Genomic DNA, 20,691 nt, shown 5'->3' with positions numbered 1-20,691 from the left:
TGAGGCTGCTGACAACTGGCTACGGTATGATGGTCTCCGTGTTTCTGTTCCATCAGACGGGCATGGACGATGTGCTGAAGTGTGCGCGCTCAGGCCCGTGTTGTGAGGTGCGCTCAGGCACGTGTTGTGAGGTGCGCTAAGGCACGTGTTGTGAGGTGCGCTCAGGCACGTGTTGTGAAGTGCGCTCAGGCACGTGTTGTGAGGTGCGCTCAGGCACGTGTTGTGAGGTGGGCGCGGGCCAGTGACGGAAGCGGGGCGGAGCGGTTATCGGCGGGCGGCGCTCCTGTCCAATGTGGTACTCACGCCGCCCGCACCGCCTTACCCGTCGAGGCCCGTCTCTCGTGGCCCTGGTGATGGCGCCATCAGCTGCTGAGCTTGCGGTCGGCAGTTAACGGCCTTTTTATCGACGTCATGCTCGGTGCTTATTTTGTTTAGTGTGCTTGTCTGTAATGAATATGCGTATTGTGCCTCCTAGACCGTTTGTATTGTCATTCGACGGGGGCCACACAGTACTGCATGTTCATTCTTCCCTTTCTCCGTTCGCACATTTCACTGACTGGCAAACGGAGCTGCCCAAATCAGTGGAACGTGGTCCGAGACGCCGGCGAAACGTACAATGTGTATTGGGTTTTACACTGGCAGTATGTAAGGTAGCGGTTTGATCGCAGGCTTGCAACGGTTGGACACGGCACTAGCACCGCCCAATTATGCACATGATCAAGTTTGGCCACAGCCATTCTGTTAACAAAAACATTGGTGTTTTCAAAACCGTGATTCATGGTTATTACTGGGAGCTATATGTGATCACACTGCACGTTGCCATTGTCCGCAAGCTCCTCCACACGTGATGTGAAGGACGTGCGCTGTCGCATCTGGGCGAAACGACCTGACAATGAATGAGCGGTCTTGCATTGGATCAGACAACAAGCTGACCAAGAACGCAGTTTGAGAGGCGGACGTGTCTAACGTCATCTTATAAGGGGTGTCCGTGACCTGAAGCGATCATGAACCTGGAACAGTCCCGTTAGCACAACACACGATATTAAGTCTCCAACAGACAAGGGATGAAGCATCAATTTTCGGGGACACGGGCGCTACAGGGTCTTTCTTGTACATAACACCGTTTCATTTCCTGGCGGTAATCTTTGGTGCACATACAGTGGGTAATATACATCCACAAAGCGGATTAATATATGCTGTAAGGGGGCCAAACTTCCTCATTTCACCGAATTAGAACAATATAAACACATGTATTCGGCATATACTTTGTCGCCACACGGTTTCTCTGACTGCAAACGAATAAGGATTACAATTTTGAGGCCATTTTATCGCCACCACCGCCTCTTCCCTTTCGGTTAAGCTTAACACATGATACAGTTCCTACTCCCTAAAATACATCACCAGGTGCAAAAAACGGCTGCCACGCCATAGTCGTGTCACCACCGCTTGCCGGGCTTGTGGTAATTTTCCTGACATTTTGTCGTATTCACCGAGCCCTCCAACCCGAGCCAAGTCCTTACGGGAACGGTGCATGAAAATGCCTGGTCGATCGTCGAGAAAAGCCTCAGATGACCCCACATCTAGGATCCACGTGTTCTACAATAGAACCTAACGTGTTCCACGATAGGGCCTACCGTGTTCTACAATAGGGCCTACCGGTCACAGTTTATGAAAAATCACAGTTTGAATTCGTCTAGAAAGCGTGGCCGCGACCTGTCAGCGCGCCGCCGGCCACGCGGGCCTCCGTGCCGCTGGTGACGCTGCGTCACGCGCGGCGCCCAGCGGCGTGCGTCGCACGCATCGACCGTACATGGAAGTCACGCTTGAAGCGGACCGACATAATGCGAGCGCGCGCAGCCTCCGGCGCCCGCCGCCGTACAAATACAAAACAATGCGCTGCGGCCGCCGTCGGCGGAGGCGGCCTCACCCGGCGCCCGCCGGACGGCACGCACCTGACGCTGACGGGCCTGGCCGTCAGGCGGCTACGAGTCGGCCGGACCGGGCTTGGTCAGCCGCTTGGCGCCGCGGCTGGCCGGGCCCTTGGGCTTGGCGAACTTGGGCCGATGCAGCATCTTTTTGGGGTGGATCTCGTCCATCAGGAACTGCTCGGTCAGCTCGCTGGGGTCATCCACCTCGATCTGCCGATCAAACGGAAGGGTCCAGTCGCAGACGCCAGACTAAGGCATACGGCCAGCAGGTGCGCCGGCGGCGGGTCGTCCCAATGCGGCCATAAACGCGCCACTGTCTATTTCAGGAGGCGCTGGCGTGGCTGTTACCCCGCTGCGTGGGGGGACACAGTACTTGGGAGCCTACCGATCCGGACTGGTCAGCCGTGTCTACCTCACACTGTCCAGCCTGGACAGGGCGCGTGAGCCGAAGACAGCGCCCACCAGCCGAACACAGGACAGGCACATGACATCACGGCGGCCGGTTCACAGCTCTGGTCACTTACAGGGAGACCATGGCAACGTCCAGGTGGACCGATCCCGCCCACCTTTTTGGTGATGCTCAGCTGGCACTGGTTCTCTATGACGTCGATGACTGAGGACTTGCAGCTGGAGTACAGCATGCGCTCCCGGATGGAGCAGTTGTAGCCGGGCATGGAGTAGATGAACACTGGCGGGGCGGCACACAGGTCGGCACGCGTCCGTCTCAGGCCGACCGCGGCCGTCCGCCTCAGGCCGACGGCGGCCGTCCGCCTCAGGCCGACCGCCGCCGTCCGCCTCAGGCCGACCGCGGCCGTCCGCCTCAGGCCGACCGCGGCCGTCCGCCTCAGGCCGACCGCCGCCGTCCGCCTCAGGCCGACCACCGCCGTCCGTCCAGCACACAGTCGGCATTCCTCCCCCACCCCCTCGCGTACGGAGTGGCTGCTCGGCGCCCACGACAGAGCTGTGGTGGTCTTCCTTTGGCATATAGCGGGCCTTACAGGCGCCAGTCCAATACACACTGCGTCAGGCACCGGCGCCCGCGTCCTCTAAAATTCCGCGCAGTTCAAGCGCAGCTCTCGCGGGCAGCAGGTTGAGCCTACCAAACATATTTCTAGCTTTGTGCTTGTCAACTTGAGGGAAAAATCACGAATGACGGCTTTTTCAGAAAATTTCAATGAAGAATGCGGCAAACCCCAGCACTTTTGTCCAAACGTCACATCACACGGTGGCTTTATGTCCGGCTACAACGCGGGTACCAAAGCCCCATAGTGCCCATACGCAAGCTTAAGATTTCAAAAGCATCGCAACGTAAAGACCACGAGACGAACACGAAAAAGCAGGAGATGTCGCGTCTCCGCCACTAAAACTAAATGACATTTTTTCAGTGAGCAAGATTTACTTTCACAACATCGCTTTAAAAGTATAAATTTCCACTCAGATGTCTCGACATCAGATTTAACAAGGCATACCTTGCTCTTTAAGCTGAGACGAATCGATCAGCATAGACGGCAACTCGGGGTGATCTACACCGCCGCAGCTTGCACCGTTGTGCAAATAGGATAGCATGTATGGCCTCAGAGCCTATGCGGCCGGCTCGTATCGCCGGCGAGTTCTGTGTTCAAACCTGGCAACTCCATGACGACGCCGGTCCCGCACAGTGGCCAGCACCCACTCACCGAGACTGTGGAACTGGTCACCCTCGTACTGGTGGCTGAACACGTACAGGTGATAGCGCGCGTGGTCGGTGGGCACGTGCCGTGCGAGCGCCGCCGCCGGCGTGGTGTCGGCCGCCGCCAGGTTAATGGTCTCCTTGTCCAAGTCTGCGGCAAGCGCGCCGGAGCCCGGTCACACGCGCCCGGCCCTGTCGGGACTGCGGTGAACCGCTCTCGACAGGGGCTGACAGCCAGGCGGCCCACACGGGGGGGGGGGGTCGTCAGCCCGGTCACAGGTCACCAGGCGGCTCACACGAGGGGTCGTCAGCCCGGTCACAGGTCACCAGGCGGCTCACACGAGGGGTCGTCAGCCCGGTCACAGGTCGCTGGCCGGCGCCGAAGACGACGGACGGCGTCATACGGAGTGGGCCGCGCTCCACAACACGCCCCGCCCACCACCAGAGCGCGTTTCCTTCATCCGGGGGAGGGGGGGGGGGGAGGGCGGTCAGATGGCCGGGGACAGACTGCCTGCTACACAGCGGTACATCCGGTGGGCAAAATCTGCACAGTGCCTGTCCCAACGGGCCACTTGGCCGCGCTCGTTTCAGCCGGAGGCGTCCGCCGGAAGCGACACGCATCCAATATTGATGGGAGTTGTACTGTGATGTTGCAATGACACTGCGAATTGGAAATGGGGTCCTTCATGTGTATTCTGCTACAGAATTCAATTCATCGTTGTTTCTTGGCGAAGGTTTGGTCAGTTCAACAAAAGGATGATATCTCAGCACAAAAGACTTGCTGAAGTTAGGTGCTGGCACTAGGCTGCACCACCATAATGGGAGCCAGGCTCATGTCGAAGGGAGCGCCCGTGACCCGGCGCCCCGGAACTGACCTATGCTCAGCTGTACGTAGTTCACCCTGCCCTGGGACAGACCGGCCACCTCGTCCAGCGCCTCGCGGCTGATCGGGAAGGACACGCTGCCCATCGTCTGCTGCTTGGTGTCCACCGACACGTCCACCCCCACCTGTCCGCAAGGTGGCACCGTATGTGGACACGGTGCACGGGCGGAGAACGGAGCAACGAGACAAAGAACGGAGCGACATCCCGCCGTCTCAGTGTACGCCTTCTGGCGGCCAGGCGCGCAGGGTACACGGCAAGGGGCGGAGAACGGAGCAACGAGACAAAGAACGGAGCGACATCCCGCCGTCTCAGTATACGCCTTCTGGCGGCCAGGCGCGCAGGGTACACGGCCAGGCAGACCCGCAGCACCTCAGCCCCTCCTTTAGCCATACTGATTTTCGAAGCATCTGGACGTTTGAACGTAACGTTGAGTCATTCCTGCGCCCATTCATGGGCGGGAAAACCTGTTGCAAATGACAGGACAGCATCAGAACACCTGTGGACTCGCTATCCTAACTAGGGCGCTCCTTCCAGGCTGCCGGCGCTCAGTTTCGAACCTCACCTCTGCCCTCTTGATCTCATCCCTCTCCTCCTCGGCCATGGAGCGAGGGGCGGGCGCCTTCTGGGCACGCAGATGGCGCCGGTAGCCGGTCAGCGTCACGTCCTCCTGACAGCACCATGTCACAACACCGTGTCACAACAGCGTGTCACAACACCGTGTTACAACAGCGTGTCACAATAGCGAGGCCAAACTTCAGATTGGCGTCCAAAGTGCCCCAGAACCCAGAAGTGTCCCAGAACCTAGACACCTGTTTTAAGCAAAAGATTATTGGTGCTTATTTAAGGTCAGGGATCTTTTTGACCTGTCAGAGGTCATGGCAATCAGAATCCTACAAGGCTTCTTTGAGTCTTGCATTTGAACAGAAGCATCAAAGTTTGAAGCCTACGTTCACAAAAACAAAAAGGTTTACCTGAGTCATTTTAGGTCAGTGACCTATCCTGAGATTTAAGAAGTCTATGGAAGATGTATGATATGGTTCCTGTTATCAATCACATTTGAAATGAGTACCAGAAACTAAGTCGGAAACCATTCCGCACAGCACGCCCTAGAGTAACAAAACAGGTTGGTTTTGACCCTTGGTCTGAACTTCATACCTGATCCTATGTCAATGGAACTTGTTCATGCAATTTGTGTGTTCCCTAAGAAACTATCTCACAGATGTATGGCTTCATCTAACACTCTGTTGTTGCATCAGCTTGAAGAATTCCCTAGAAATCGTCTTCACTGCATTCATGGCCTGACCTTGGCCTGCCATAGGTCAGCAACCTTACGAGGTACATGTGAATTTTGGATATCAAACGATCCATTATTCAATTATCTTCAGGAATATGGCGCGACCGCGCCGCGCTGTTCGGAAATCACGCCGGAAAAACCTCCGAGGGAGGCTAAACTAACGCCGCGAGCGCGTGCTAACAACTAAAGGCAAAAACCTTCGAGGGAGGCTAAACTGACGCCGCGAGCGCGTGTTAACTAAAGGCAAAAACCTTCGAGGGAGGCTAAACTGACGCCGCGAGCACGTGTTAACAACTAAAGGCAAAAACCTTCGAAGGAGGCTAAACTGACGCCGCGAGCGCGTGTTAACAATTAAAGGCAAAAACCTTCGAGGGAGGCTAAACTGACGCCGCGAGCGAGTGTTAACAACTTAAGGCAAAAGCCTTCGAGGGAGGCTAAACTGACGCCGCGAGCGCGTGTTAACAACTAAAGGCAAAAATCACCTTTGTTGTGCCGAAGACTTCATCCTTGATCTGGGCCCCACCAAATTCCTTCTTGAGTGTGGCCTTTGTAGAGGCATACAGCATCTTCTGCCTGACTGGCGAGTCATCCGGTGACCATGTGATCAGCAGCCACTCAAAGCCCATTGAATTCTTGGAGTCTAGCCTGCAACAGTGCCATTTATGTTACCTTTATGTGGGCATGTGCTATGTACACTTGAAGTCACTTCAGCTACAACCATATGTTAATGCTTTTGCACATCAGTGAGTGCTGTAACATCACAGCCCACCATCACAGCCCTGTAATGGGCAATACTGTCCCCATGACAAGATGCATGGTTAACAAGGTTGAATAGAAATGGCAATGAATGGACTTGAGCTTCTCATTTTGCAGTATCATGAGTTACAAATTCTGACAATGACAGCTCCATATATCCAGTTTCAAAAAGCTGGGAGGTTCTGGTTTAACAACTAGCAAACATGGGTAACACTACCCATTCCACAAGTTTCAGGCTATGCCCATGCATCATAGCAACACTCAACCTGCCATGCCAATGTTCAATGTGTCAAGCTATTTATGCAACACAAACGCCACTTGAAATGATGATTCAGGGGTGTCATTTACTTTTCAGTCAGGGTTCAAAGTGGGGTGGAGGCTATATTTATGCTCCAGCTTTCCCTGCACTTCAGGAAGAAAATGGCCAATGGAGCAAATCAGGAAAAAGCCATTTTTGGGCATATTTTGAGGGCCAGGGTTTTATTATTTTTTTGCTTGTCTCTCCCCCCCCCCCCCCCTCCCACCCCCCCCCCCCCCCCCCCCCCCCCCCCCCCCCCCCGCCCCCCCCCCCCCCCTCCCACCCCCCCCCCCCCCCCCCCCCCCCCCCCCCCCCCCCCCCCCCCCCCCCCCCCCCCCCCCCCCCCACTCATGTTGTGAAAGCATGCCCCTGTGCTGACTTGTTACAATATAGCATTTGAATTGAACATTTCATGGATAGTGTTGTTTGGCCGGCAACTCCTGTTATCTACAAAACACTTTTGCAGGTCTAGCCATTGATAAACAGACCTATACAGGATGTATGTCGGCTGCTTGTCATCTGTGAGATCTGGAACTGTGCTGTCCCAGTCAGTTCCCAGGTAGATAGACTCAGCAGGGCACATGGGTGTGGAGGCTTAACTGCTCTGCAAGAACAATGATGGAGTTACACCACTTCAGCATACACACATGAAAATGCAAACAGCAGCTCACTTTTTTGCACAATGGTGCAATGTGTCTCAAGACATTATCCTTGTGTCTGATGATGAGACTGCTTTCCAAAGTAGCTTTATGCCTCTCAAGCATCAAGATGCCAGTGGCTGTGAAAATGCTAGTGATGAGTGTGGTCTTTACACAAAACTCAGCACACAAGTTGTACATGGTTGTTGTGATTACTTGGTGGTGTAGGAGAGTTGTGCAAGAAGTCATCCAATGTTCATCCACTTACAGGAATCACCTGATCCATGAACATTTAATGCATCCATGTTTCTTTTGCTTACCATCTTCAATGGATATTTTGATGGCCCCTGACACTTCCATTTCTGCAGCTGCCAAAAAATGTCATCAACTCCTGGTTGGCTACAATCCCTGTTTGGTGGGACATCTTTCCTCTGTAAAGAATGAAGAAAGTGGTCATGAGGAGGATTTCCTTACATCATCATTCTCTGTTGGCAGTCAGCAGCAGCCACCAACCTGAAACCATATTGAGGCAATCACACCTCCCTCCTTCCTTGTTCTCCTCCTCTTCCCTGCTGCATGGCATGGTTCTAAAATTATCAATGGTTGGTTTCTAGCATCAAATTTACAAAGCTTAATAATCTTTTCATCGAGACCTGCTGCAGAGAATAGCCAGGTCCCAGGTCACTCTGCCACCCAGCTGATGGTGTTATCCTTGAATGCTGGCGGAACATTTTTGTATGACAAATATTGGTTTGGCTGATGGTGGAGCCAGACAGCACTGCAGCACGCAGTGGTGTCTTTAAGAACATCTATCATGCAGCAAGACAACTGGCATGCATGAGAAACGACCCCCGTCGACAATGTTGCCTTAGTTCTGAACTTGTCATTGTTCCAGACTACACCAAAGAACATCAGTCCATAACAATATCCCTTGATGTCAATACTTCTATACCCTGCCAGCTACTGTCTCTGAACATGGAATCCTAAAATGCTAATCAGGAGCCTAGGCTGGTAGTCATTGATCATAGGTTTTGGAAACCATATATTGAAATTAAACATTGTCATCATTACTGTAGTTTCAATTATCACCCACTTTCACCCCATTAGTCATTCCAGTGGCTCCATTGTAATAGCCAGGTGGTTAGAGTGCCTGCCTCCTGATATTTATGTGCTTTCTCTTCAATTTCAGGCCCTCTGGCTGCTTGCTAGTTGCCCTTGACTGTGACAGCCCTTTAACTGGTGACTTCAGCCACACTGGAGTTCAGATGATGTCAGAGGGCGGCAAATCCCCTTCTGTGTATTGCTGTATATCTCCAACTCTCTATACACCCCTCCCCTGCTACATGGCTCCATATGTCCAGAAGAAAGCAGGTCAGTTATATATTCACTTAAAAGCCACTGTGCCAATCCTTATGAGCAGGGTAGATCTGAGTACAGTTACATATATACTCAACATACTGAGTGTACTCATCATTGTCAATCAGACTGAGATGGTGATCAGTCAGTGGCAGCAGCTGAGCTAGAAGTCAGGAGAATTCAGAGGGCAGGACAAGGCACCAAATATTGCAGCACATTTAGCTCTTTTCACAAAACTTTGCTGATGACCAGGAAATGTATTATTATTGGATAGGTCTGGGCTTAGGCAGCACCACACTACTTAGCATGGGCTATGACCCCAGAAATCTAGCAATTGAAAATCTTGTCATGCAACATAAGTTTAATGTATTATGCAAGTTTGAATGGGCATTCACCATTGATTCTTCTGTTACCTGTGGACCCAGCAAAAATATTAAAGTCACATAATGTTGGCAACTGCTGTAAGGATATCTTTTATTGCAGTCCCAGTTCTTTAGTTTGTTATTTTGTAGTCATTGAACTGAAAGGGCACATCCAGCACAGTTTTGGCAAGACATCCAAAGCCCCTATTAAGTAGTATGGTATTTACTGCTTCCTGATGGAATTGGACCAGGTTGGATCGGCCTGAGCTGAACTGAGATCAACTATACTGTGTTGGATTGCCCTGAGCTGATCTGAGATTAATTGGGCTGGGCCAGTGGCAGTCAGGTTATTGCATGTTGGGTTAGTGTAGATTAGCTTAAAGGGACATGGGAGTTCAGGAGCAAGGACTGGTGCCCTTCTAACTTGCCAGAAATATATTTCCTGGACCTTTAGGGTGACCAGCATTCAACTGTTGATCAATTTTCATGGTTTCCTCATAAACATGTCCAAAAACAGACCTACACTTAATCATATGTTGCATTTTATTCACTGGCATTTTTGAGAACACACATAGCAGACAGTTGAGGAATGGTTTGAAATCCCTCTTGAATATTGAAACTATCATATGCCAAAAAATCAAACTCCATACACCATATCATCATGTAATGTCATTAGGGCTTTAAGACACTCCTCTGCTCAGGCTATATGGCATTGCCTGTCTCTCATCATAGGCCTTATAGTTGTCTGGATCTGTAACTGCACATGTATGTCAATATGTAGAATACACCATGACTGCTGGTATAGCAAAAACCACATAAAAGTAGCAGAGCCTAGCAGACACAACTTAATAGCAGCAATGTCACAATGAAAAAGGACAGATGAAGGTTATAGAAAAGACAATGGCACTAAGTTCATGTTTCATGCTGGCATTTCATGAAGGATTAGACTGGCTACATTCCAGTGAAATACCTCATTTTAGAAGACTTTACTTTACTTGTCAGTGTCAGTTAACACCTACAAAAATATATGTCACACAGAGGACCATTAAACCAGGAAACACTGTCAATACTCTGAACAAAGGATCTTTACAGCAAAACAAATTGAGTGACCGTGGATAGCCATGGTTAATTTAAGCCTCCAGGGCAGCCCATCCCCGCCCAGACTGATCGCCAGCTCGTCAATCACCCCTGGACGCTGGATCTCGCAAACCACATCGGAAGCATGAAGGTTTTAAACAGCATGCCAACAACGCCTGGGGCATAAATTGCACTCCTCGCGTTGTTTTCCACTTGCCTATGTGTTCAGGTTTCACGAAGTACCACCCACTGCCGAACCGCTCCAACGTTTGAAGCAATGATATGCTATTATTTGTTGTATCGCCTTGTTACAGCGTGTTACGGGCCTCACGCCCTAATGCGCTGGAAACGTCACCGCTTGGCCGGCGCACAGGAGCTTCCATATCCATTTCGTGTTCCCAAATTCTGTCATTGCGCTGAGTTCGTCAAGTGCGTGGCCCAGCGAGCAGGCAAGAAGCTGCCCGGCCATCAATCGAGCAAGCAGGGTCTGTTTAAACAAACGATCATTTAAGTTCTTGCCCTGCTCTCCCTTAATGTCGTGCTCTTCCTGGTCCATGTAGGAATGTTGTGATCCATTCAGCTTCAGGCATTACTGACCTTTCCTGTTCACGCGGCCCCCACTCAATAAAATAGATATGATCCTGAACGTACAATACAAGTGCCATTACTGCCACTTCAGATCGCGGATGCTGTAGGGGTTGCTGAATGTTCCAGTCCAAGTCATTAACAAATTGCCTGTCTAATTTGTACCCAGGGATGTGCAAAACTTCTGTATATTTTTTAAGTACCTGCCTATTCTATTTTGACCATACTAGTCTGCTTGAAAATCACTTGGTGAGCTGTTGGCAGCATCATTTATGCGATAAATGTGATGCTCCAAAATAATCAAGAGTTATATATTGTGATGTGTTGCATGTGCATGCCTTTGTGATTGTGCATGTACTGTTGGTGTCACATGTGGTAGTGGCTCGCATAGTGGTTGCTTGGTGCATGTGGTCGTGGATGATCTTGTTGCCGCAGGCTGCATGCCCTTGTGCTAGCTCCCAGGGCTGCATGTGGTGTATGGCCAGTTGCCATCTGGTGAGTCCCTTGCATGTGTTGCAGAATGGGTGTCTAGTTTGATGGTGTGCTACTTCCTGAATAACCTGCAGGTTGGCAGGCATCACAGTATAGAAAAGGCAAAAAGGCCATGTTCTGCATTAAAGTGTATGCTTGAAAGGCACAAAATTAGGCATCAGTGTGCTCAAAATTAAGTAACATGTCTGTGTAAGTTTCATGTCACTGTGGGATAGTTTGGCAAATGCAAGCATGCAAACTGAAAACATTTGATGTTTGAAGGATTGTCTTTGGAAATGGCAGAGGTTTCAATTATTGGTTCAGAGGGATGAAATAAAACATGTAATACAAAATACTGGCCTAGGCACTTACCCATATCAGCAAGATCTCATTGGGCCCAGTTCATTCCTGTTGTTTTTTTTCAAAGGCCCAATAGTTCTTAGTATGGAAATAACAGGTGGTCACATCCCACTATCCAAGTTGTGAAAGGAGGCTTGGCAGAATGAGGATTAACATTTCAAGCTGTGCATGCCTCAGCAGTCTTATGTACTGCAGCATGCACCCAGCATGTGCAAGTATCAAAGTTGTGTGGTTAATGCAGGCCTCGACCACCCAGACCTCACTCTGGAGCACACTGATGGCTGCTGTCGTCCGCAGGCAGGCAGCTGCGATGCGGGTGGTGTTCCTGCACCCGGATCTGGGCATCGGCGGCGCCGAGCGTCTGGTAGTGGACGCCGGCCTGGCGCTGCAGCGCCGCGGCCACCACGTCTCCTACGTCACGGCGCACCACGACCGGCGCCACTGCTTCCCCGAGACACTGGACAGGCTGCCGGTGCGCGTGTGCGGCGGCTGGCTGCCTGGCAGCGTGTGCGGGCCGTCTGCGCGCCTTCTGCGTCTACCTGCGCATGGTGTACGCGGCGCTGTGCCTGCTGCTGGCGCCCGGGGCCGCCGCCCGACCTTGTCTTCTGCGACCAGGTGTCGGCGTGTGTGCCGCTGCTGCGCTGGGCTGGCCTGCGCGTGCTCTTTTACTGCCACTTCCCGGACCAGCTGCTGACGCAGCGGCGTTCGCCGCTTAAGCGGCTGTACCGCGCGCCGCTCGACTGGCTGGAAGAGCGCTCGACAGGCGCCGCTCACCGCGTCCTGGTCAACAGCCGCTTCACCGGCCAGGTGTTCGCCGAGACGTTCCCGCGCCTGCGCCACCCGCCGGCCGGACGTGCTGTACCGTCGCTGGACCTGGCCGCGTTCGACGCGCCGTCGGACCTCTCGCTGGCTGAGGTGCTCGGCGCGCCGCCGCCGCCGCACATTTTGCTCTCGCTCAACCGGTTCGAGCGCAAGAAGAACCTGAGGCTGGCAGTGGACGCGCTAGCCCGGCTGCTGGAGCTGGCGGACGCGCCGGTCGGCCGCGCATGCCACCTCGTGCTGGCCGGTGGCTACGACCCGCGCAACGAGGAGAACGGCCAGCACCTGGCCGAGCTGCAGCGGCACGTGGCGTCTGCTGACCTGACCGAGCGCGTCACCTTCCTGCGCTCGCCCAGCGACGCGGCCAAGCGGGCGCTGCTGCGTGGCTGCGCGGCCGTGCTGTACACGCCGGACCGCGAGCACTTTGGCATCGTGCCGCTGGAGGCCATGTACTGCGGCGCACCGGTGGTGGCTGTGGCCAGCGGCGGCCCGCTCGAGACGGTGCTGAGCGGCGTCACCGGCTTCCTGTGCCCGCCGGCCGCCGAGCCGTTCGCTGCGGCGCTGCTGCGCGTGCTCCTCGAGCCTGAGCTGGCACGCGCCATGGGTGAGGCCGGTCGGCGCCGTGTCGTTGAGAGCTTCTCCTTTCAGGCGTTCGGTGACCGGCTTGAGAAGGTCGTGACCGAGGTGGTGCACGAGGCGGGCGGCTGAGGGCGCGCGTTGCGTTCGCGATCGAAGGCGGGTGATACGGGGCTGCACACGTGGGTGGGGCTGTTCGCTGCAGGGCTGTTATGTAAGGTGCACAGTATGAGCAGGCTCTCGGCTGCACCCAAAAGGTGATATCGGCACTGTGCCTGAGATGATCCGGTACACCATGAATGTTACATCAGGATGTGGCTAATGACGAGGGCCCAAGCGCACATCATCTGAGCTATCGCTTCGAGTTCTGAGATACCGCAATCACACGCTCTACGTGTTGTCATGTTTTTTCATGTTAAGGTGATATCCGGCATTTATCCTGAGTTGGTCAAGACGTTTGAAGTGATACACAGCATCAGGATTCCGGTGGACACATCACTCGTTGTGGCGGGCAAGTTTGCGTGTCATGCTGACGGAATGACACTGGGGCTGCGGTGATATACAGCGTGTTGTTTGTTTGACGTGTCATTTGTTGACACGTCGCAAGGTTGTGTGTCAGACTGACAGGGTAACATTCGAGCCATGTTGAACGGGGCTTCAGTTCGTGAAGAAGTGATGGGGGATTCATAGCCCACAGAAGGGGCTCACACTACATACATTATCTTTGAAAGCTAATATAAATGGTCAAACTTTTGTTTTTATTTCTATTTCCTAAACACGGAAACCGTGTGAAAAAACATTAAAGGTGAAGAGTTGGGCGTTTTGCGCCATGGTTACCGCTGTCATCAGTGGTTTCAAGTTTCACCATCACAGACTAATGGAAATAGAGGATGTCGGAACTACGGGAAGTCTAGGCCGCAAACTGCGTGCGATTTTCGGAATGATGGAACGGATGAACTCGAGCATCATCACAGCCAGTCCGGGTTTCTGAGGTGCGAGTGCGCCGCGCTGGCGCCAGGGGAGCCGTCTGGGGGTGGGCCGGCGGCGGTCGGGGCGGAGGTGACGCCGCTGTAGCGCGGCCGCCGCCGCCAGGCGTCAGGAGTGAGCCCCGAGGCGCAAGCGAGCTGGTTGAATGCGGTCAGGCGCGTTAGGATTTCGGCTTAATTTCCACTGTTCGTGCTCAATCCGTTCAGTCTTGGGGCTGTTCTCCCATTATGCGTGTTCGTTTCTGAGGGGATTGTGCGTCTCGTTGGCTGCCCTGCGGCGGCTGCCGGGCGCGGCTCAGCCCCGGTTGCAGTGCTCGGCCTCGAGCCGGGCCGCCGGCCGCCGGCCGTGTCCTGCAGCAGACTACCCACCAGTGCAGTTAGGTCTTTTGGTAGTGGTTTTCGGCCATCACTGTCTGGCCTCTGAGCGTTGGCTGCGGCGCCAACGCCCAGAGGCCGAGGCCGCATCGCCGGAGACTAGCGGTTTGGCGCCAGAAGATTTGTTTGGGGCATCACTAGACGCTGCACAATTTGATTACTTTGTTTGTTTTAAGTCACGGGAGCTAAATGGGTGCTGTTGGAGGTCCGGGGCCACCAAGTCACTATACCGTTATAAGTGTTAGCATGGTGTACCGTCTTTAAGTGTAAGTGTTTTTGCACTGGCTGATCAGGATCATGTCATAGCCGAGCCAATGTGCATCCTGTATAAAAGAAGGAATGAACACGTTGCCGTCGGCGTAGCGTTTTGTAGCGGCTGCTATGGTGTCATCGTTCGAAGTCGGGTGCCGAGGGATCGTCAGCGTTTGGAAACGGTGCGTCACTCAGACGCGTTAAATTGTTGAGCATGTGCAACTAATGCACGCCCGTGGTAAGTGCAGACGTGGGGCGCTAGTTTCGCAAGGAAAATATGAAATTCACAGTTTCAGTCATTAAACAGCGGGCCGGACTCCAGGCCTCCATCTCGGCAAGGGATATCACAGTGAGTCCAAATTACCGCACCTATCACCATGCAGTTAAGTTTGTAAATCATGAACTACCAAACGAGTAAGAAAGGAACGGGCCATCGCACTGGCAATGGTGTAAATCGATGCGCGGAGCCGAGCGAGCACGTTCGCACTTTCGAGCACGCTCGCTCCAAGACCCCGGATTTGGCGGTTTTCAAGCACTTCAGCATTGCCGACACATTTCTGCGGCCCAGTCAGATGTTTGCCTGCAACCGCACTCGCAGGCACGTGCACTGCGCCGGCGCGGTGGACTGACTGGTGGCATTTGGTCAACTCCAGCATATTCCAGCGCGTTACTGCTAACCCTATAATAGACTCCCTCGTCCACCCTATCTACAAATTCTGCGATCCTTCTGATCCTTACACTGGCCGTCATATCTCCATCGTTCCAGCCATCGTGGTATGTGCAGAGCGCACCATCCATCAGCAGCTCTACAATGACATACCACATCACCTTCCCTCTCCTAACTAGCAGTTTCCGTTCGACGGAAACCGGACTGATCACCACATTGGACCACATGGCTTCCCTGTGGCGGGGGGGAGGGGGGACAGCTGCTTTGATGTGATTGACCATTCAAAGCGTTTGTCAAAGTAGTCTCCTTGACCTCGGCACAATCTTGGTACCTGCGTACTTTTAAAATCACGCCAAAGGCTTTACTGGCAGTCTGATTGCTGTTAAAAGATGCACCCCTTTATCCAGCAACACCGGCGTCCTTGAAGGATCATCTCTCAAACATTTATTCTACTGCATGTTTGCCAACGACTTCAGCCAGTTGTTCGGTGCGCCGACAACACTTAAATTTTGGTCAGCGGCAAGAAGTCTGAAATTCGAAACGTTACCGTTCACATGGGAAAGTACCGGCCTCCCTCGACATTTAATTCTGGGCAAACGTACTGAAGGAAACGCTGCCAGTACCAAACTGACGTGTTGGGGTAGCCCTCAGAACTGGCCCGCCGTTCCGTGATCTTGATGTACTCCTCATTTGGAAAACCGTTAATCTGGAGCTCAACTTTGACTAAGTTGGGTCTTGCACGTTTCCATGACAACGCGGAGCTGTTCTCGGATACTGAGTGTCCTGTCGCATGGAAGGGGCACCTATCACCCGCCATCATCCCCGTACTGGACAATGCCTTGGACATTTCGCAGGTGTGTCATTATATTTCAATATATATGGTAACAGTACGGGAAAGAGCCCATCACTCATTAAAGATAAATCAACAACTCGGTGAAAGTTATGCTCGGCCGCAAAGTTGTAACTATCAGGTCTGGTCAGGAGTCGGCGGCGGCTCGGTCCCGAGAACCTGGCCTGGAGTGTCGCGAGAACCTCGCCTGCAGTGTCACGAGAACCTGGCCTGGAGTGTCACGAGAACCTCGCCTGGAGTGTCACGAGAACCTCGCCTGGAGTGTCACGAGAACCTGGCCTGGAGTGTCACGAGAACCTGACCTGGAGTGTCCCGAGAACCTGGCCTGGAGTGTCACGAGAACCTGGCCTGGAGTGTCACGAGAACCTGGCCTGAAGTGTCACGAGAACCTGGCCTGAAGTGTCACGAGAACCTGGCCTGGAGTGTCACGAGAACCTGGCCTGGAGTGTCACGAGAACCTGGCCTGGAGTGTCACGAGAACCTGGCCTGGAGTGTCACGAGAACCTGGCCTGGAGTGTCACGAGAACCTGGCCTGGAGTGTCACGAGAACCTGACCTGGAGTGTCCCGAGAACCTGGCCTGGAGTGTCACGAGAACCTGGCCTGGAGTGTCACGAGAACCTGGCCTGAAGTGTCACGAGAACCTGGCCTGGAGTGTCACGAGAACCTGGCCTGGAGTGTCACGAGAACCTGGCCTGGAGTGTCACGAGAACCTGGCCTGGAGTGTCACGAGAACCTGGCCTGGAGTGTCACGAGAACCTGGCCTGGAGTGTCACGAGAACCTGGCCTGGGGTGGTCACGAGAACCTGGCCGATTGTCACGGGCGGTCAGAGCAGCTGGCTGCGTGTCTCACCACCGTTGCAGAAGTCCAGGGCCGGTCTTGACGGGCGGCCTATCACTGATGTGTGTCACGCCTCCAGGATATTTTGAAACGTGTCATGTTGGGGGAAATCATCCGCACTCGACCATATTCTCAACTCCCTCTCCCCCCCCCCCCCCTCTCAGCCCTGTTTTTCCAACTGATCAGCTATTTTCCTCCACCACTTACGCACCGCAGCTGTGCTAGTCCCGTCTAAGCCCGCTTTCAGCCCCGTCGTATCTATGTATTGCAGTGAAGCTCAACCATTTTTGGAAAGTGCAAAGTACCTTCGTTACACAGTTTGCTTAATACCTGGTAATGGACATAGCGCGAATTTGAGGTAAATTTGACCAACGTAGGAAGGGCGCTTTGGAGCTAAACGAACCACTGCTCCTTATGTTAGACGCCGCAGTCTCCCGCGGTGCCGCGCCTTGTAATCCGTGCTTAACGCCAGGTGAAACCTGCCGCGTGGGAAGGGGCCATAGTGACGGTGCTGTAAGCAGCGGCGAATCCAGGAAACCACCAGAAAGGGGAGCTCAAAGTCCTGCATGATCTAGCTCAATAAAGGGCTATATGGGCGCGACAAAGCCACATCACAACCACAATAGGTCTATGGGCTATGATCTGCTGTATACTATAACACAAAACAAAAAACCTCAAACTCCGCCGGCATCATTTTCAGATGGTTTTAATTCCGAGTGTCTGTGGTAAGTAGTGTGCCTCTGAAGAGCGAAATATTGGTTGCAGTGAAGCAGTTTTGCCCTCGCTGTCTCCCGTGATACACTCACGGTCGCGTTGACCACGACTGGTTTCCGGATGTTCGGTACCCAAACAACGCACGAGTTTGTCCGACAGGAAGCTCCTCCAGCGATGGGCCTGTTGGGTTTCGCATGCTGCCTGGTGCGAGACGGTGCCAGTGTTGAGTTGCTCCTCACCGAACACGAATCGTGACGCCTCCGTGACGCGCTTCACGCGCTTTTCGCTGATCTGGGAGCAGCATGGGAAGTCAGGCTGTCATGGGCTGATGTCGGGCGCATCCTTCAGCGCAGTCTGATGTGTTCCGTCACTCACGGCTCAGTGGTTTGTCCTGTCCACGTGATCATGTCAGGGAAGGCCTCCCAGTGCTTCCCACGCCTCCCAGTGCAGCTCTGGAATACCAAGGCACGAATGTTACATAAGGCTCGTTTCCTAACTGAACGCTGTCCGCCGCCTGTTCCCGCGCCACCTTCTGTCCGCTATCATGGCCACGGGCGTAATGTCGGGCTGCGCGAAAATCGCGTTGTTTTGCGCAACCTAACAGGCTAGGTGCTCATCACCTTTGGCTACAGCCTCGACAGTCATGTTCTGCTAAAACAAGCTGATGTTACGCACAGTGGCACAGTGAACATGCTGACATTTGTGTTGGCTTGTTTGCATGTGTGCTACCCCATGTCTAATGCCGTCTGGCAAACAAATCAGTCATGAGTAATTTGGCCATGTTGCCCAAACCTTTAATTTGGCTCTAAGTTTAAATTAACACCCAGTTTGAGCGGGACACAAGCAGCTGTGTCATACACACCGCAGATACTAGCTGTTTTTATGGCAAAGTTTTCAAGCAACACGTCATACAGCGCTTGATGACATGACACCGGGCATTATTGAATCGCATGGACAAATACTCGCGCGATCACGTGTGTGCGTCTTATATTGCCCGCATATCAAATATGAATCGATTGCTACCGACAGCAAGTGATGTGGGCAACTGCTGGTGGGTCATACCTTTCTTGTTTGCAGTGAAAAAAATCCCTTAATATTCTCACCATTTCCGTATGATTTTGAAGCGAAAGGGTTTTTCGCAGATAAGGTGCCTGAAATCTCGTTCTTATTTTCTAGTAAGACAGGTGTAGCCAGGTGGAGCAGCATAACCCGCCACCGGGCCAGATACCCCATCAATTTGAACGTCGCCCCTTGGCGATTTCTTGGACTCGCCACTGTCCACAGTGTCGTGACTATCGCCGCTTCCCCGCACGGTGGGTTGGCCTGGTGCAATGCCAAGGTTGCAACGGCGCGTCACCGTCAGAAATGGCAACGCCTGACGCTGGCAACGGCACTTTACTTAGTGTTCAAGGCACCCGTTCTTACGCTTGTAAGCCTAGTCCAGTTTTTGTTGGTCATGTTCCTTGCTCAGTTTAGCGCCTTGGCCAACTTTTCCAACAGATGTAGGGGAGTTCCGACAGTTGCCGCAACAGATGGGTGGGAGGCTATTCCGCTGTCGGCATCGAAATGCTGTACATCTGGCTGCCGCCTGAGCTGTACAGCTGGCGTCCGCCTGAGCTGTATATCTGGCTGCCTCCTGAAGCTATACATCTGGCTGCCGCCTGAAGCTGTACATCCTTGGCTGCCGCCTGAGCTGCACATCTGACTTGCCGCCTGAGATGTAACATCTGGCTGCCGCCTGAGCGATACAACTGGCTGCCGCCTGAGCTGCCGTGGCTTCCTGCGCCCCTGTTTTGTCGCTACATGAGGCGCCGCTCCGATGAGCGGACACCTCTCCGATGAGGCGACACGGGCCCGGTGAGGCGTCTGCGCCGGACTGACGTGGGCTCTTTCTCACCGTGCTGAATAGCGGGTGATTTGGAGTTGTATGCTACAGAGTGACTGCGGTGGGTGTATTTTGCTGGTGTGTTCTGCGGCTGGGGTGTATTTTGCCTGGTGTGTTCTGCGACAAGGGCAGGTGTAATGGCCGCAGGTCATTGGCGGATAGCCTTAGCATAAGTCTGTACTTATATCTGTATATGCTGTGGGCTGGGCATTCGGCAACCTGTGGTCGTAGGGAACCAAAAGATTTCGTCAGGGACAAGTGAATGCATTAGTATCGGCACATATGCTGCTGCCCTGTGTGCAGCTATCCTCCCGCGGGGGTTCCGAGAGTGTCAGCTCGTGCCGAGAGTCTCAGGTCAGGTCCCGCGGAACCCTCCCCGCGGGGGTTTCCGAGAGTGTCAGCTCGTGCCGAGAGTCTCAGGTCAGGTCCCGCGGAAACCCTCCCGCGGGGGTTCCGAGAGTGTCAGCTCGTGCCGAGAGTCTCAGGTCAGGTCTTCTGCTCTCCACTGCCGGCCAGTGCGGACCACCCGGCGGCGGCACTCTGGTATAGTGCATACGTAATGGAACAAAGGCTCGACGCCCTCGGCCTAACAACAGACTGTGACGTTGCCATGGCAGATACAGCACAACGATAGTAGGGGTGATTAGAGCACAGCCCACTGCTGAGTGGGCTGTGCTCCGACGGCGCTGTTCCACCCGCTGAGCCCTGGCGTTAGGAACGCGGTGCCAGACACCGGGTACAGCTGGTCGTCGTCCCAATCCGTCCGATCTGTGTACGCATCGGGGAAGTGGTGACTGCACTGTTCATTTGTCATGCAGCCAGCCGCCGGGTTTGCAGCCCCCCCCCCCCCCCCCCACCCGATGCTTATCAGTTTTACGGCCTTATCCGAGCTTTTGATTGAATTCATTTTTGGAATCAGCGTCCACCCTGAGCAGCGTTTGTTGCGTGAGCCCGGTCTCCTCCGACCGATAGCCCGGTCTCCTCCGACCGATAGCCCGGTCTCCTCGACCGATAGCCCGTTCTCCTTCGACCGATAGCCCGGTCTCCTCT

The 20,691-nt window shown here is 53.6% G+C and overlaps 1 protein-coding gene and 1 pseudogene across 1 annotated transcript; one reads left to right on the top strand and one right to left on the bottom strand.

The window, feature by feature from the left end:
* Window positions 1–462: 462 nt before the first annotated feature.
* LOC119112381 (twinfilin-1) lies at window positions 463–7,381 on the bottom strand. The gene is made up of 7 exons (XM_037236545.1): window positions 7,318–7,381; window positions 6,258–6,420; window positions 5,044–5,148; window positions 4,473–4,605; window positions 3,605–3,748; window positions 2,495–2,616; window positions 463–2,138 (listed from the first exon to the last, which is right to left on the bottom strand). Exons 2-7 carry the CDS (start codon window positions 6,399–6,401, stop codon window positions 1,983–1,985), a joined length of 804 nt encoding a protein of 267 aa, XP_037092440.1. The 5' UTR covers window positions 6,402–6,420; window positions 7,318–7,381; the 3' UTR covers window positions 463–1,982.
* A 3,304-nt stretch (window positions 7,382–10,685) lies between these two features.
* On the top strand, window positions 10,686–13,814 carry LOC119112483 (alpha-1,3/1,6-mannosyltransferase ALG2-like; annotated as a pseudogene).
* The last annotated feature ends 6,877 nt before the right edge of the window (window positions 13,815–20,691 follow it).

This window comes from Pollicipes pollicipes, unplaced genomic scaffold (genome assembly GCF_011947565.3).
Source record: "Pollicipes pollicipes isolate AB1234 unplaced genomic scaffold, Ppol_2.1 Scaffold_7261;HRSCAF=8764_pilon_pilon_pilon, whole genome shotgun sequence".
NCBI classification, from domain to species: Eukaryota; Metazoa; Arthropoda; class Thecostraca; order Pollicipedomorpha; family Pollicipedidae; genus Pollicipes; species Pollicipes pollicipes.
Note: the sequence above shows the minus strand (reverse complement) of the source record. Positions and strands in the feature narration are given on the sequence as shown.

Coding starts and splice junctions, on each gene's coding strand:
- LOC119112381 (XM_037236545.1), bottom strand. CDS start 6,401: ATGGGCTTTGAGTGGCTGCTGATCACATGGTCACCGGATGACTCGCCA. Junction 5,149..6,257: donor AAGTCTTCGGCACAACAAAG/GTGATTTTTGCC, acceptor TGGTGCTGTCAG/GAGGACGTGACGCTGACCGG. Junction 3,749..4,472: donor CTACGTACAGCTGAGCATAG/GTCAGTTCCGGG, acceptor CGCTTGCCGCAG/ACTTGGACAAGGAGACCATT.